Source organism: Lepus europaeus, chromosome 4, assembly GCF_033115175.1.
Source record: "Lepus europaeus isolate LE1 chromosome 4, mLepTim1.pri, whole genome shotgun sequence".
NCBI classification, from domain to species: domain Eukaryota; kingdom Metazoa; phylum Chordata; class Mammalia; order Lagomorpha; family Leporidae; genus Lepus; species Lepus europaeus.
In genome coordinates this window covers 42,827,257-42,842,250 of record NC_084830.1, presented here as the reverse complement: position 1 = coordinate 42,842,250, position 14,994 = coordinate 42,827,257, and the positions used below count along the sequence as shown (strand labels likewise).

General features: G+C 46.2%; 1 protein-coding gene across 1 annotated transcript in view; it reads left to right on the top strand.

Annotated features, from left to right (window-relative positions):
• Window positions 1-6,028: 6,028 nt before the first annotated feature.
• Window positions 6,029-14,994, top strand: part of SPAG1 (sperm associated antigen 1) — a 102,011-nt gene continuing 93,045 nt past the window's right edge. The window contains exons 1-2 of the mRNA XM_062189863.1: window positions 6,029-6,168; window positions 9,057-9,216. Coding sequence (XP_062045847.1) covers window positions 6,029-6,168; window positions 9,057-9,216 — 300 coding nt within the window. The remainder of the gene's footprint in view (window positions 6,169-9,056; window positions 9,217-14,994) is intronic.

The following is a 14,994-nucleotide window of genomic DNA, read 5'->3' as shown; positions in this document are numbered from 1 at the left end:
GCTTGGGCCCCTGTACCCCTGTGGGAGACCTGGAAGAAGCTCCTGGTTTCAGCTTGGCCTAGCCCCGGCTGTAGTGGCCATTTGGGGAGTGAACCAGCAGATGAAAGATCTCTCTCTCTTTCTCTCTCTCTCTCTCTCTGTTTCTTTGGAACTCAGCCTTTCAAAACAAATAAATAAATTTAAAAAAAAAAAAAAAGGACCAGAGCCAGTGCTGTGGTACAGCGTGTTAAAGCCCTGGCCTGGAGTGCCGGCATCCCATATGGGCGCCGGTTCTAGTCCCGGCTGCTCCTCTTCCAATCTAGCTCTCTGCTATGGCCTGGGATAGCAGTGGAGTATGGCCCAAGTCCTTGGGCCCCTACACCCATGTCGGAGACCCGGAGGAAGCTCCTGGCTCCTGGCTCCTGGCTTTGGATCAGCACAGCTCCGGCCGTTGTGGCCATCTGGGGAGTGAACCAGCGGATGGAAGACCTCTCTCTGTCTGTACCTCTCTCTGTAACTCTTTCAAATAAATAAAATAAATGTTAAAAAGAAACACAAAATATAGGACCTGGGGCATGTGATGCTGGCTCCCGGGACAAAATTGAATAATGAACCTAAGGTTTATTCTAAAATTTGAATCTGTGTTAATAAACTTGCAAATTAACATTCTCCAGCACTGGCAAGGGAAATAGTGTAATTAATCAGAACTTGAGTGTTAGCATTTTTACCACCAACAATGCCTTCTAACAGACTGTAGTTTATTTTCTTTGAAGATTTATTTTTTGAAAGAGAGATATTCCATTTGCTGGGTCATTCCCCTGTGGCAGCAACAGGTAAGGCTGGGCCAGGCAGAGGCCAGCAGGAGCTAGGAACTCCATCTGGGTCTCCCACATGGGTGGCGGGAGCCCAAGCCATTGGGGTCCTCTGCAGGTACCTTTAGCAGGGGACTGGTTCGAAAGCATTGCAGCCGGGACTCCAACCTTTGGAAGCTGCAGCTTACCTGGCTGCACCTCCGCTAGGCCCCCTAATGTCTTATTCAAGAGCAGAAGACCAAGAGAATCTATTGAACTCCTACTGTGTGCCAGGCACTGTCCTAAGTGCTTGTGTTCATTATCTATCTTAACTAGCCTGAAATCATAAAACAGGTTTCCCCACAGAAAATGTGGAATGCGTGAAGCGCAAGACGGAGGAATTTATCTTTCATTTACTCTTTTGTTTAAAGGGAGGAGGTAAGTAAATTTAGGTTGCAACGCAGGCTTTCAAATTTTAATTACATTTTTATAGTGAAGTAGAAATAGATACCAACTGACCCAGCAGGCGGTACAGCAGTCCAGAATAACAGTAACAGCGCTTTTAGCTCGCCCTAAGATACATTAGAGGAATGGGAATTCTCATATGTCTGCGTAGTACTGCCGGCTGCTCCTACGTCCCGGGAGTAGACGGGGAAGCGGGGGCCTGAGCGGCCAATCAGCGGGTGGCAGGTCTGGGAGGAGCCAGTCGTACCGCCTAGGGGCCTGGCCTCGGTCCCCCGCCCCTGCCCTGCACCTGCGGCGCGGCTGGCTGCTCTAGGCGCAGAGTCTGAGAATCAGGCAAGTGCTCAAGTGTACCTGGCGCCCGGGAATAAAGTCCATCTCCCCGTGGCACTCCCTCCCTCCCTCTGGGGGCAGAGGTGAGGGTCCGAGGCGGAGGAGCGGGGAGGGAGGCGCCGTGCTGTGGGATAAACGTCCCTCGGGATCGGGGAACCTAACCGGGGTTGGCCAGCCACAGGCAGTGGCGGGTGTTGGGGCGAGACCGCAGCCCAGGAGCTGCGGGTGTCTGCCCGCTGCGTCGGCCGTGAAGACCCGAGCCCGGGGCCGGACCCTTGCAGGTCGGCTACAGGGCCCCAGAATCCGGGCCTGCAGCTAGCCCGGCGGCCTCTCGGGCGGCGCAGTACACAGAAACCGTTGCTATGGCCGTTTGCTGCGGTCTCGGGCGGCACCGAGCCTCTGCCCTGTGGATGCCACAAAGGTGTCTCCGTGCGCGGTGCCCGGGTTTTCGCGTGGTTGATTTACCGGGTCCATAGCAGTTTGCGGGGAACGTGTTGCTGATAAGCTGCTTGGGGGGAAAAAGGGGAAATGCGTGTGCATCAGGATGGTGAAACGATTAAATCCAGCTGGGACCAAAGGCGTTCCTAACCAGAGAGCAATCTCAGGTGTGAAAGTTTCAGAGCGCAGAAAACGATTGTACAACTTTGTGTGTGTGTGTGTGTGTTTCTTGGAACTTGAGAATTAACCTTTGGTAGTCTTGAGGATGTATACCCTACAGAAAAAGAGTATGGTAGTTTTCTTTTCTTTTTTTGACAGGCAGAGTGGATAGTGAGAGAGAGAGACAGAAAGGTCTTCCTTTTTGCCGTTGGTTCACCCTCCAATGGCTGCTGCGGCCAGCGCATCTCGCTGATCTGAAGCCAGGAGCCAGGTGCTTCTCCTGGTCTCCCATGGGGTGCAGGGCCCGAGCACTTGGGCCATCCTCCACTGCCTTCCCGGGCCACAGCAGAGAGCTGGCCTGGAAGAGGGGCAACCGGGATAGAATCCGGTGCCCCGACCAGGACTAGAACCCGGTGTGCCAGCGCCGCAAGGCGGAGGATTAGCCTGTTAAGCCACGGCGCCAGCCATGAGTATGGTAGTTTCCAAAAAGGACTCTCAGAGAAAGGTTACAACTGTTCAGATCAGAGATGAATCATGTTTTTCATTAGATTTTATTCAAATTATACATTTCCAGGGTTGCAAGATCCCTTCCATTGAAGGCTGTCTATTTTGATTCTAACATGTTTAAATCCCTTTGGCCAAAGATCCTGCACGTCAGGAACAGTTCTTCTAAGGCAACCCATTCTCCTCTGGCAGCATCAACTTCAAGGTTCTTCTTGCTTCCCTGTAACTTCTGCCCTTAAGGTGATCCCTGTGATGGTAACTGCTCATCATACGGGGCCCTGCAGGTTGGGGGGAAGCTGCTGAATTCTCGGCTGTGTCTCATCATCTCGAGTCTACCCCCAGGTCAGAGCCCACAGGAAATGGAGGAGAGGCTGACATATGACCTGGCTCCCAGGGGGCAGTCATGCTGAAAGAAATATTTCTGTGAATTAGACTCATTGCCGCCCTTTGTATTTTTTTTTTTTTAAGATTTATTTATTTATTTGAAAGGCAGAGTTACAGAGAGGCAGAGAGAGAGAGTCTTCCATCCGCTGGTTCACTCCTCAACTGGCCGCAATGGCCGGAGCTGCGCCAATCCAAAGCCAGGAGCTTCTTATGGGTCTCCCACACAGGTGCAGGGGCCCAAGGACTTGGGTCATCTTCTAATGCTTTCCCAGACCATAATAGAGAGTAGGATTGGAAGAGGAGCAGCCGAACACGAACCAGTTTTTATATGGGATGCTGGCACTGCAGGCAGCGGCTTTACTTGCTATGCCACAGCACAGGCCCCTCATTGTTTATAAAATAATCACACAATAGGTTTTAGTGCAGTGGTTTTCAAAAACATTGAAAGTGACTCACAATAAGAAAGGTACTTTAATTTGCAATCATGTATATATAAATACACAGATAATCCCCACTCAACAGACCCTAAATAAAAATTTTTTAAATAAAATACTTAATGTTCTATGCTAGGTAGTCTGTTTTTTTATTCTGTCTTACTATAAAGCAATGGAACTCAGTAAATTGATTTCTTGGATTGCTACCTATAGGTTGAAAAGCACTGGTATGATGGTTAAGTAAGCAGGCTCTGTAGTTACCCTACTGCAATTCACATCCTGTGTTCACTCTTCAACTTGCACCTCTGTAAAGCAGTCAGTAATAATTATTAATGTTTTTGTTGACAATCATTTTCAAATAAAGTGAAATCACGTTCCTTTTTAACCCCATAAATGCTAATATCACTGCTCTCTCTACTGAAGACCTTCATGATACAGTAGTTGAAGAGTTAAATAAGGTGCTATGTATGAGTACAACATATTTATTTATTTATTTATTAAAGAATCATTTTATTTATTTGAAAGACAGAGTTACAGAGAGAGGTAGAGACAGAGAGAGAGCTTCCATCCCGCTGGTTCACTCCCCAAATGACCGCAATGGCCAGAGCTGAGCTGATCTGAAGCCAGGAGCTTCTTCCAGGTCTCCCATATGGGTGTAGAGGCCCAAGGACTTGGGCCATCTTCTACTGCTTTCCCAGGCCACAGCAGAGAGCTGGATCTGAAGAGAAGCAGCCGGGACTTGAACCGGCACCCATATGGGATGCTGGTGCTGCAGGCTGGGGCTTTAACCCACTGCGCCGCAGCGCCAGCCCCCAAGTACAACATATTTAGAATGGTGCCCAGCACACATTAAGAACACAGTAAGGGTACTGGCTTTGTGGTGCAGTTGGTTAAGATGCCACATGCAACACCAGAATCCTGTATCAGAGTGCCAATTCCAGTCTCTGCTGCTCTACTTCCTATCCATCTTCTTGCTAAGAACCCCTGGGAAGACAGTAGAAGCTGTCCCAAGTGCTTAGGCCCCTGCCACCCTCCTGTGATTTCCAGATGGAGCTTCTGGCTTTGGTCAGGACCATCTGCAACCATTGTGGCCATATGGGGAATGACCCAGTGGTTAGAAGATCTCTGTTTCTTTCTAAGTCTTTCCCTCCCTGTCACTCTGCCTTTCAAATAAAGAAATCATAAAAAGAACACAGTAAGTGTCTGTTGTCATTATTACCATCATCATTTGAGTAAAACTGTCCAAGGCCTCTTTATTCACAGTCTTAGTTTAACAAGTGTTTTTTAAGGGGTATAAAGTGCTATTATTGTTTTAGTCCTGGAGCTAAAATGATGAATAAAGTAAGCTCTCTCACAACCTGGAGGAGAAGGCAAAGAAACACAATTGCATGCTGTGTGCTGTGACAGAGGTATGTACAGAGTGTTGTTAGAACACAGGTCCAGGGGTTGGTGCCGTGTAGTGGGTAAAGTCGCCATTCCGGCTGCTCCACTTCTCATCCAGCTCCCTGCTAATGGCCTGGGAAAAACAACGAAAGATGGCCCAGGTGCTTGAGTCCCTGCCACCCACATGGGAGACCCAAATGACCCTGGCTTCAGCTTGGCACAGTCTTGGTTGTGTGGCCAAGGGGAGTGAACCAGTGGATGGAAAAGCTCTATGTTGCTCTCTGTAACTCTGATTTTGAAGTGAATAAATAAATAAATAAATATTTTTAAAAATATTTATTTTATTTATTTGAAAGATGTGGTGGAATGAGGCCATGCGAAGATGGCTGCTGGCAAGCAAGCGTCAGTTACCCAGGAATGGCTTTGAAACCCACCTGGCAATGGAGCCTGTGATTGGATGGCTTTGGAAACCACATGGCAAATGGAGCCTTCCTGGCAACAGGCCGTGATTGGATGGCTTTGGATACTGCCTGGCAACAGGCTGTGATTGGTTAGGGCATAGACTGCCCCTTGATCGGATTGGCTGCCTTGGCTATATAAGCTGTTGTACCAATTGAAATAAATGAGTCTGCGGGCTGCTCGCCTCTGGCCCGCTTTCACCCGACTCCTGGGGTCTGTGTGGTTAACTCCGCGACTGTTGCCCCCACCACGCTCCTCTCAGAACGAATCCACAGCAATACCACCTCCTTTCTTTTTCTCTAAGATTTATTTATTTAAAGAGTTGCAGAGAGAGAGGGAGAGCGCTTCCATCTGCTGGTTCACTTCCCAGATGACAACAACAGCTGGGGCTGGGCCAAGGCTGAAACCTGGTGCTTCTTCCAGGTGTCTCACCTGCATGCAGGGGCCCAGGCACTTGGGCCATCTTCTGCTGCTTTTCTCACTCCATTAGCAGGGAGCTGGATCTGATGTGGAACACCTGGTCATGAATCAGCTCCCATATGGGATGTCAGCATTGCAGGCAGAAGCTTAACCCACTAGGCCACAGCGTCAGCCCCCTCCACCTCCTTTGTACAGAAGTACCAAGATGGTTACTGCTACCCAAACTAGGTATTCTATACACACGCTGGGTTCATTGCTGTTTTCCTCTGCTCTATTTCAGTCATGACTACCAAAGAGTATCCATCACTGTGGGGCTTTGGAACAACAAAAACATTTAAAATTCCCATTGAACATTTGGATTTCAAGTATATTGAAAAATGCTCAGACGTGAAACACTTGGAAAAAATCCTTTGTGTGCTCAGGTAAGCCTTTAAGTTGTTTCATGTTTTGGTATGCCAATCTTAAATGTGGTTGCCTTCTAGAAGTCAAAGAATTAGAAATATGGGAGAAGCTTCACATATACTGAGATTGTTGTTTTTCCCATGGTAGGTTTCAAAATAGTGCTTTTGATTCCAATAGAGCATTTTTGCTTGCTTTGGTTTTCTTCCTCCAGATTTTCTTTTCTTTTTTTCTTTTTTTTGTTGACAGGCAGAGTAGACAGTGAGAGAGAGAGAGAGAGAGAGAGAGAGAGAAAGGTCCTCCCTCCATTGATTCACCCCCCAAATGGCTGCTACAGCCAGTGCGCTGCGCAAATCTGAAGCCAGGAGCCAGGTGCCCCCTCCTGGTCTCCCACGTGGGTGCAGGGGCCCAAGCACTTGGGCCATCCCCCACTGCCCTCCCGTGCCACAGCAGAGAACTGGACTGAAAGAGGCGCAACTGGGACGGAACCGGCGCCCCAACCGGGACTAGAACCCAGGGTGCCAGTGCCACAGGAGGAGGACCAGCCTAGTGAGCTGCGGTGCCGGCTCTTTTCTTTTAAATATTTATTTTATTTATGCCAAAGTCAGAGTTAGAGAGAGAATGAGCTTGCACCCACTGGTTTGCTCCTCAAACAGTTGCACAATGGCCAGGGCTGAGCCAGGTGAAAGCCAGGAGCCAGGTGCTTCTCCTGGTCTCCCATGTGGGTGCAGGGCCCAAGGACTTGGGCCATCCTCCACTGCCTTCCCGGGCTATAGCAGAGAGCTGGACTGGAAGAGGGGCAACCGGGACTTGAACCGGCGCCCATATGGGATGCCGGCACTGCAGGCGGTGGCTTTACCCACTATGCCACAGTGCTGGCCCCTCATCGTTTCTGAAATAGGAAGAAGAAGAAAAAAAGTCACATTACTGTTTTTTCTTGTTTTTCTCAGCAAACTATTGTCATGTGTATTTCATCAAGGAGGGACTGATTTTTAAAAGACGAGGTTATGAGATGGCAGAGTTTGAGGGCCGGCGCTTTGGTTCACTTGGTTAATCCTCCGCCTGCGGCACCGGCATCCCATATGGGTGCCGGGTTCTAATCCCAATTGCTCCTCTTCCAGTCCAGCTCTCTGCTATGGCCCGGGAGTGCAGTGGAGGATGGCCCAAGTGCTTGGGCCCTGCACCCGCATGGGAGACCAGGAGGACGCATCTGGCTCCTGCCTTCGGATTGGCATAGCGCCGGCTGTAGCAGTCATTTGGGGAGTGAACCAACGGAAGGAAAACCTTTCTCTTTGTCTCTCTCTCTCTCTCTCTCTCACACTGTCTATAACTCTACCTGTTAAATGAAAAAAAAAAAAAAAGTTTGAAATACACAATTGTGATGTTGGTTCCAAGAAACTCTACAGATATCTTAATTAAATTATATTGTGTTGACTTGAGATGTTTAAAATTTAATTTGGAAATAGGATTTAGTTTCCCAGAAATTTGAGAATGAAGAGGCCTATAAGAAAAGGAGAAAAGATTGATTTTTCTTAAAAACAAAGAACAGATGTCTCTATTTAACTCTCTAAGGAGGGAATTCTCTTCCTTGAATGGTTGAATTTGGGTTTTTTTGTTTTGTTTTTTAAAGATTTATTTTATTTACTTGAAAGGCAGAGTAACAGAGAGAGAGGGTGTGGGGAGAGAGAGAGTGAGAGCGAGCGAGAGAGAGAGAGAGAGAGAAAGAAAGAAATCTTCCATCCACTTGTTCACTCCCCAGATGGCCCCAGCAGCAAGTGAGCATGGAGAGAAGGAGGAGGGGAGAGGGTAGGGTGGTCCAGCCAGGAGCCAAGAACTCCATTAGAGTCCCCCATTAGAGCCAGACACTTGGGCCATCTTCCTCTGCTTTTCCCAGGCGCATCAGCAGGGAGCTGGATCAGAAGTGGAGCAGCCTGGGACTACAGCTGGTGCTCTCCTATGGGATACTTAACTTCACCACAACACCAGCCCTGTTGGGCATGTCTTGTGCACCTTATTTCTCTGCCATTTTCTTCTTCCTTTCCCTTTTAAACAAAAATTGAACTATGAATAGAAACTTCTTGAAAAGGAATTTCAAGTTCTCTCTCTGCCTGTTTGTAATACTGAATTTATATTTATAAGTGTAAAATTACTTCATGTACAAAGTGAGCATATATGGGGCCAGTGCTGTGGCACAGCAGGTTAAAGCCCTGGCCTGAAGTGCCAGCGTCCCATATAGGCGCCAGTTCTAGTCCCAGCTGCTCCTCTTCCGATCTAGCTCTCTGCTATGGCCTGGGATAGCAGTGGAAGACGGCCCAAGTCCTGGGGCCCCTGCACCCATGTAGGAGATCTGGAGGAAGCTCCTGGCTCTTGGCTTCAGATCGGTGCAGCTGTGGCCATTGTGGCCAATTGGGGAGTGAACCAGCGGGTGGAAGACCTCTCTCTCTCTGCCTCTCCTCTCTCTGTGTAATTCCGACTTTCAAATAAATAAAATAAATCTTAAAAAAAAAAAGCAAAGTGAACATATATATGATAAGGAAGATGTAAAACATTATTTATTCAACTTTCAAAGTGTGTGATGGTTTCTTTGGAGTTCCTCATTTTCTTCCTGGTTCATCCCGTAGGTTCTGGGGGTATTTCAAACTGTTCATGGAAAATGAAATTTAAAAGATAAGTTCATTTTGATGCAAAATATTTTTGAAATCTGTGCATATGAGGGTTTTTTTTTTAAAGTTCATGAAAATGCATATTAAGTGAAAACTATGCATAGGTTTCAAGGCCTGAAGCCCACAGCCCACCTTGCAGGCTTGAGATGGCTGTGGGAACCCTAGGCACCCAGGTGCCCAGCGTGTGAGCCACTTCTAGAGGACCTCTAGACAAGGTGCTAACTCTGAAATTGTGATTCTTTTTAAAGGTCTGGCGAGGAAGGGTATTATCCTGAACTCACAGAACTTTGTGAAAAGCGTCTTCAAGGCTTGGCTCCTCGAAGCAGAGCTCTGAGGAAGGACAAGCCCGCAGCCACAGCATCCAGTTTCACAGCAGAAGAATGGGAAAACATTGACAGTGACATAAAGGTAGAGAGTAACTCTGGCCATCAATAGACATCGTAGTAACATTTTTGTGTGTGGGTGTGCATCTACTTGTTGGTGGGTAAAGGGCTATCCGTATTATTTACTTAGCATTGGTTGTATCAGGTGCTTCTTAGACCTAGGAGAACGGTGTGAGTTTGTGGGTGTGTGCGTGTGCAGCACGTTATTTTACACGGCTGAATAATATTCCGTCCTGTAAAAGAACTGTGATTTCATCAGCTTCTATAAATAAAAGAATACCTTGTAAAAATGTTTGTTTATACATTTTTTGGCACCTTTCTGGCTATTTCCTCAAGATAAATGATTAGAATTGAAATAGCCTGGTCAAAGGACTTGAATATTTTTAGGCTTTTGAAGCCTACTTTTATATTCTCAGAAAAGTTGGGCCTTCATACTCTCCCAGGAACAGTGTCTCAGAATGCCTGTTTTTGGGTACTCTTCACTGGTATCTTCGCTGGATACTATGATCATTTTTGATCAATGAAGTAGTTGAAAACATGATAGTGCATTTTAAAAATTATTTATTTATTTATTTTCATTTACTTGAAATGCAGAAAGACAGAGATCTTCCATCTGCTGGCTCACTTCCCAAGTGCCTGCAATAGCCAGGGCTGGTCCAGGCTGAAGCCTGACTCCTGGAACTCAATGCAGGTCTCCTATGTGGATGGCAAGGACCCAAGTACTTGAGCCATCACCTGCTGTCTCCCAGGGTGTGCATTAGCAGGGAACTGCAATTAGGAGCAGAGCCGGGACTCAAACCCTGGCACTCTGATATGGGGTGCAGACACCCATGCCTAAATTGGAATGCCTGGGTGTGATTCTCTACTTCAGCTCGTTTCCAGCTTCCTCCTAATGTGTACCCTGGGAGGCGACAGGTGATGGCTCAAGCACTTGGGTCGCTACTACCCAAGTACTGTAGGAGACTCAGATGGAGTGTCTGGCTCCTGACTTTGACCTAGCCCAGCCCTGGCTATTGTGGACATTTAGGGAGTTAACCAGTAGGTGAGAGTTCTGTCTGTTTCTCTCTGTGTCTTTTTCTTTCTTTTCTTTTTTCTTTTTTTTTTTTTTTTTTTTTTTTGACAGAGTGGACAGTGAAAGAGAGAGACAGAGAGAAAGGTCTTCCTTTTTCCATTGGTTCACCCCCCAATGGCCACTACAGCCGGCGCACTGCGCTGATCTGAAGCCAGGAGCCAGGTGCTTCTTCCTGGTCTCCCATGCGGGTGCAGGGCCCAAGCACTTGGGCCATCCTCCACTGCACTCCCGGGCCACAGCAGAGAGTTAGACTGGAAGAGGAGCAACCGGGACAGAATCCGGCGCCCCGACTGGGACTAGAACCCGGGGTGCTGGCACCGCAGGCGGAGGATTAGCCTATTGAGCCGCGGCACCGGCCTCTGTGTCTTTTTCTAATAAATAATAAAAAAGGAGAAAGGTTGGCACATGCTTTGCAAATGTTTTCTGATAATGATACTCTATGACTTGCCTTTTTTTTTTTTTTTTTAAAGTGTCTTTGAAAGGGAAACAGTTTTTAATTCTGGTGAAACCAGTTTTTCTCTTTCAGTTTGGGATTTTGTGTTCTATTTAAGAATTCTGTCTAAACCAAGATCTCCAGGTTTTCTCCTAGAAAGTTTGTAGTTTTAAGATATTTTATTTTTTGGAGAAAAATACACACATACACACACATATGGAGGTGCTTCAGAAAGTTCATGGAAAATGAAATTAAAAGAGTTTAGTTTCATGCAGAAAATGTTGAGATCCATGCATACTCACACACACACACACACACAATATCTAAAAGTAACATGTTTAAGAACCATTGAAAGAAAGATTTCCTTTTCCCATTGTGCTTCTTGGTACTGTTTTCAGAAATCGGCTGGCCGTTTATCTGTGTGTCTATTTCTTTCTCCCTGTGTCCTGTTCCATGTTCCATTATTGTGAACGTCTGTCTTTGATATATCATTGTCTTGATTGCAGTGGTTTTACAGCACCTTGAAACCTCATAGTACAAATCCTCCAACTTCTTTTTTTCTTTTCCAAGTTGGGCTATTCCGAGGTGTTTGCTTTTCAGTTTCTGCTTGTTTGTGTTTGGACTGGAATTGTGTTGAATTTGTGGATCAATTTTGGAAAAACTGGCATCTTCATATTGATATTTCTGACACATTATCTACTTCATTTATTTTGGTATTTAACTTTTTAAAAAGATGTGTTGATTTGAAAGTCAGAGTTACAGACAAGCAGAAGCAGAGGCAGAGAGAGACTAAGGTCTTCTGTCCGCCGGTTCACTCCTCAGATGGCCGCAACAGCTGGAGCTATGCTAATCTGAAGCCACGATCCAGGAGCTTTCTCTAGGTCTCCCACATGGTTGTAGGAGCCCAAGGACTTGGGCCATCTTCTTCTGCTTTCCCAGTCCATATCAGAGAGCTGGATCGGAAGTGGAGCGGCCAGGTCTTGAACCCATGCCCTTATGGGATACTGGCACTGCAGGTGGTGTCCTTACCTGCTACGTCACAGCGCTGACCCCAGTATTTAATTTTTTCACAATAATGTCTTGAAGATTTTCATGCTTAGTTTTTGCATATTTTTGTTAAATGTATTCCTAAGTGTTTTACGTATCCTGTGCTATTACAAATGTTAATATTTGTAATTTCAATTTTTTTGTTAGTCTACATCACCCCAGTTAGGAAACTTTATTTTTATTATAGTAAAATAACATAATTTATCATACTAGCCATTTTAAAGTATATAGTTCTGTAATGTTAAGTATAGCCACATTGTTATACAGCTGATATATAGAACTTTCTCACCTTGTAAGATTGAAACTCTATGCCCAGTAAACAACTCCTCTCTATTTACCTCTCTCCAGCCCCTGGAAGCCATCCTTCTGATTTCTATTATAAGTTTCATTACCCTTAGATACTTCGTGTCAGTGGAATCTGAATGTTAATTATACATTACATGTTTATAGTTATCTAATTGATTACTTAAATACTGGCCTTGTATCTTGCAATCTTATTAAATTCATTGATTACTTCTAGGATGGTTTTTACAGATTCCTTTCATTTCCTACCTGCAAGATATTGACTTCTAAGGCAGCCGTTTGACTTAGCAGTAGAATGATGCTTGGGGCTCATATCCTGTATGAGAGTGCTGGGTTCTAGTCCTAGCTCTGCTCCCGAATCCAGTTTCCTAATGGTGTTCACATGGGAGGCCATGGTGGTGGTTCAAGTAGTTGATCCCCTACCACCCATATGGGACACCTGGATTGAGTTTTCAGCTCCTGGATTTGGCCTAGCCTAACCCTGGTTGTTGTAGGCATTTTAGGAATGAATGAATGGATGAGTTCTCTCTCTCTATCTCTCATTTCTGCCTCTCAAATAAATAAATAAGTACATAAATAACTAAATAAAAATAGAGATTTACTTCTTTTCAAATCTGGCTGCCTTATTTTTTTTTTTTTGACAGGCAGAGTGGATAGTAAGAGAGAGAGACAGAGAGAAAGGTCTTCCTTTGCCGTTGGTTCACCCCACAATGGCCGTTGCAGCCGGCTCATCGCGCTGATCCGAAGCCAGGAGCCAGGTGCTTCTCCTGGTCTCCCATGCGGTGCAGGGCCCAAGGACTTGAGCCATCCTCCCCTGCCCTCCCGGGCCATAGCAGAGAGCTGGCCTGGAAGAGGGGCAATCGGGATAGAATCCAGTACCCCAACCGGGGCTAGAACCCGGTGTGCCGGTGCCGCAAGGTGGAGGACTAGCCTGTTAAGCCACGGCGCTGGCCTGCCTTATTTTTTTTAAACTGGCCTATTGAACTGGCTAGACTCAACAGTACAATGTTGAGTAGATGTAGTGAGAGCAGATATCCTTGTCTACTGTCTGATCTTACAGGGAAATCATTCAACCTTTTACCATTAAGTACCAATGAACCTTAGATTTGTGTTAAATGCCCTTTAAGAAGTTGAGGATGTTCCCTTTTGTTTTTTGTTTGAAGAGAATTTTTTTCATGAAGAGGTTTAAGTTTTATGAGACGCTTTTTTCTGTTTATTGCAGTGAACATATGATTTTCTTTGTAGTCTGTTCATTATAGTTAATTATGTAGACTGTTTTCAAACGTTATACTAATCTTGCACTCTAGGATAAACCCATTTGACAGATTTGGTTTACCAAACTTTTTTTTTTTTTTTTAATTTTTGACAGGCAGAGTGGACAGTGAGAGAGAGAGAGAGAAAGGTCTTCCTTTTGCCGTTGGTTCACCCTCCAATGGCCGCCGCAGTTGGTGCGCTGCAGCCGGCGCACCGCGCTGATCCGATGGCAGGAGCCAGGTGCTTCTCCTGGTCTCCCATGGGGTGCAGGGCCCAAGCACTTGGGCCATCCTCCACTGCACTCCCTGGCCATAGCAGAGAGCTGGCCTGGAAGAGGGGCAACCGGGACAGAATCTGGTGCCCCAACCGGGACTAGAACCTGGGGTGCCAGAGCCGCAGGTGGAGGATTAGCCTGTTGAGCCACGGTGCCGGCCTGGTTTGCCAAACTTTTGTGAAGGATTTTTGTGTCTGTGTTCATGAGAGATACTGGTCTGTGGTTTTCTTTTTTTTTAAATACTGTTGTCTAGTTTCGGACACAGGGTAACGCTAGCCTTATAGAAGGAGTTGCAACGTATTCTCTCCTTTTTGGTTTTCCAGAAAAATTGGTGTATAACTGGCATTATTTCTTAAATGTTTGGTAGAATTGGCCATTGATGCTGTCTGGGCCTGGGGTTTTCTTTGTAGGAAAGGTTTTAACTATGAATCCAATTTCTTTAATAGATATGGGGTTATTCACAACCTATTTAGAGGCCGGCGCTGCGGCTCAATAGGCTAATCCTCTGCCAGCGGTGCCGGCACACCGGGTTCTAGCCCTGGTCGGGGCACCGGATTCTGTCCCGGTTGCTCCTCTTCCAGGCCAGCTCTCTGCTGTGGCCCGGGAAGGCAGTGGAGGATGGCCCAAGTGCTTGGGTCCTGCACCCGCATGGGAGACCAGGAGAAGCACCTGGCTCCTGCCTTCAGATCAGCACGGTGCGCCGGCCGCAGCGGCCATTGGAGGGTGAACCAACAGTAAAGGAAGACCTGTCTCTCTGTCTCTCTCTCTCTCACTGTCCACTCTGCCTGTCAAAAAAAAAAAAAAAAAAAAAAAAGAGCCTATTTAGAGAGCTTTCTCTCTGTCCAGCTCCCTCGTCTGCAGTACTTGGCCCTCAACATCCTTGCAGTCTTCCAAACTCTGTCTCCCGGCTTCAGTGAGCGCCCGTGCTGCACCCTGCGGATCCGGGCCGTAACTTGGGGCAGACGTGGGGCCTACCCTGCTTTGGCTCTCTTTTTTCAAAGATCATTGACTAGTTCTGCCTTTTGTCCACTGTCTGGAAACCATTGTTACAGACATTTCACCCAGCTTTCTAGAGTTTAGCGAGAGCGTTAAATCTAGTCTTTATCAAGTCAGAAGTTTCTTTACTGGTTTTTCTATTGAGACATTAGAGTTTTGTGTATTCTAAATTTCCCCTCAGTTTGTTGTTTGCTTTCTGGATGTTGTGTATGGAGTTTTTCACGTTCACAGTTTAAAAAGAGTTTTTTTGTGTAATCACTCTCTAGATTTTTATCATTTATGATTTTTTTGTTTGCTTTATAGTTAGGGAAACTTTCTCTCCACCGGACAAATATTGACCTGTGTTTTCTCACCATTCCTGTGAAGTTCCATTTTGCCTAAGAAATTATTTTTATTCATTTTTTCCTGTGTATTTATTGTTTTA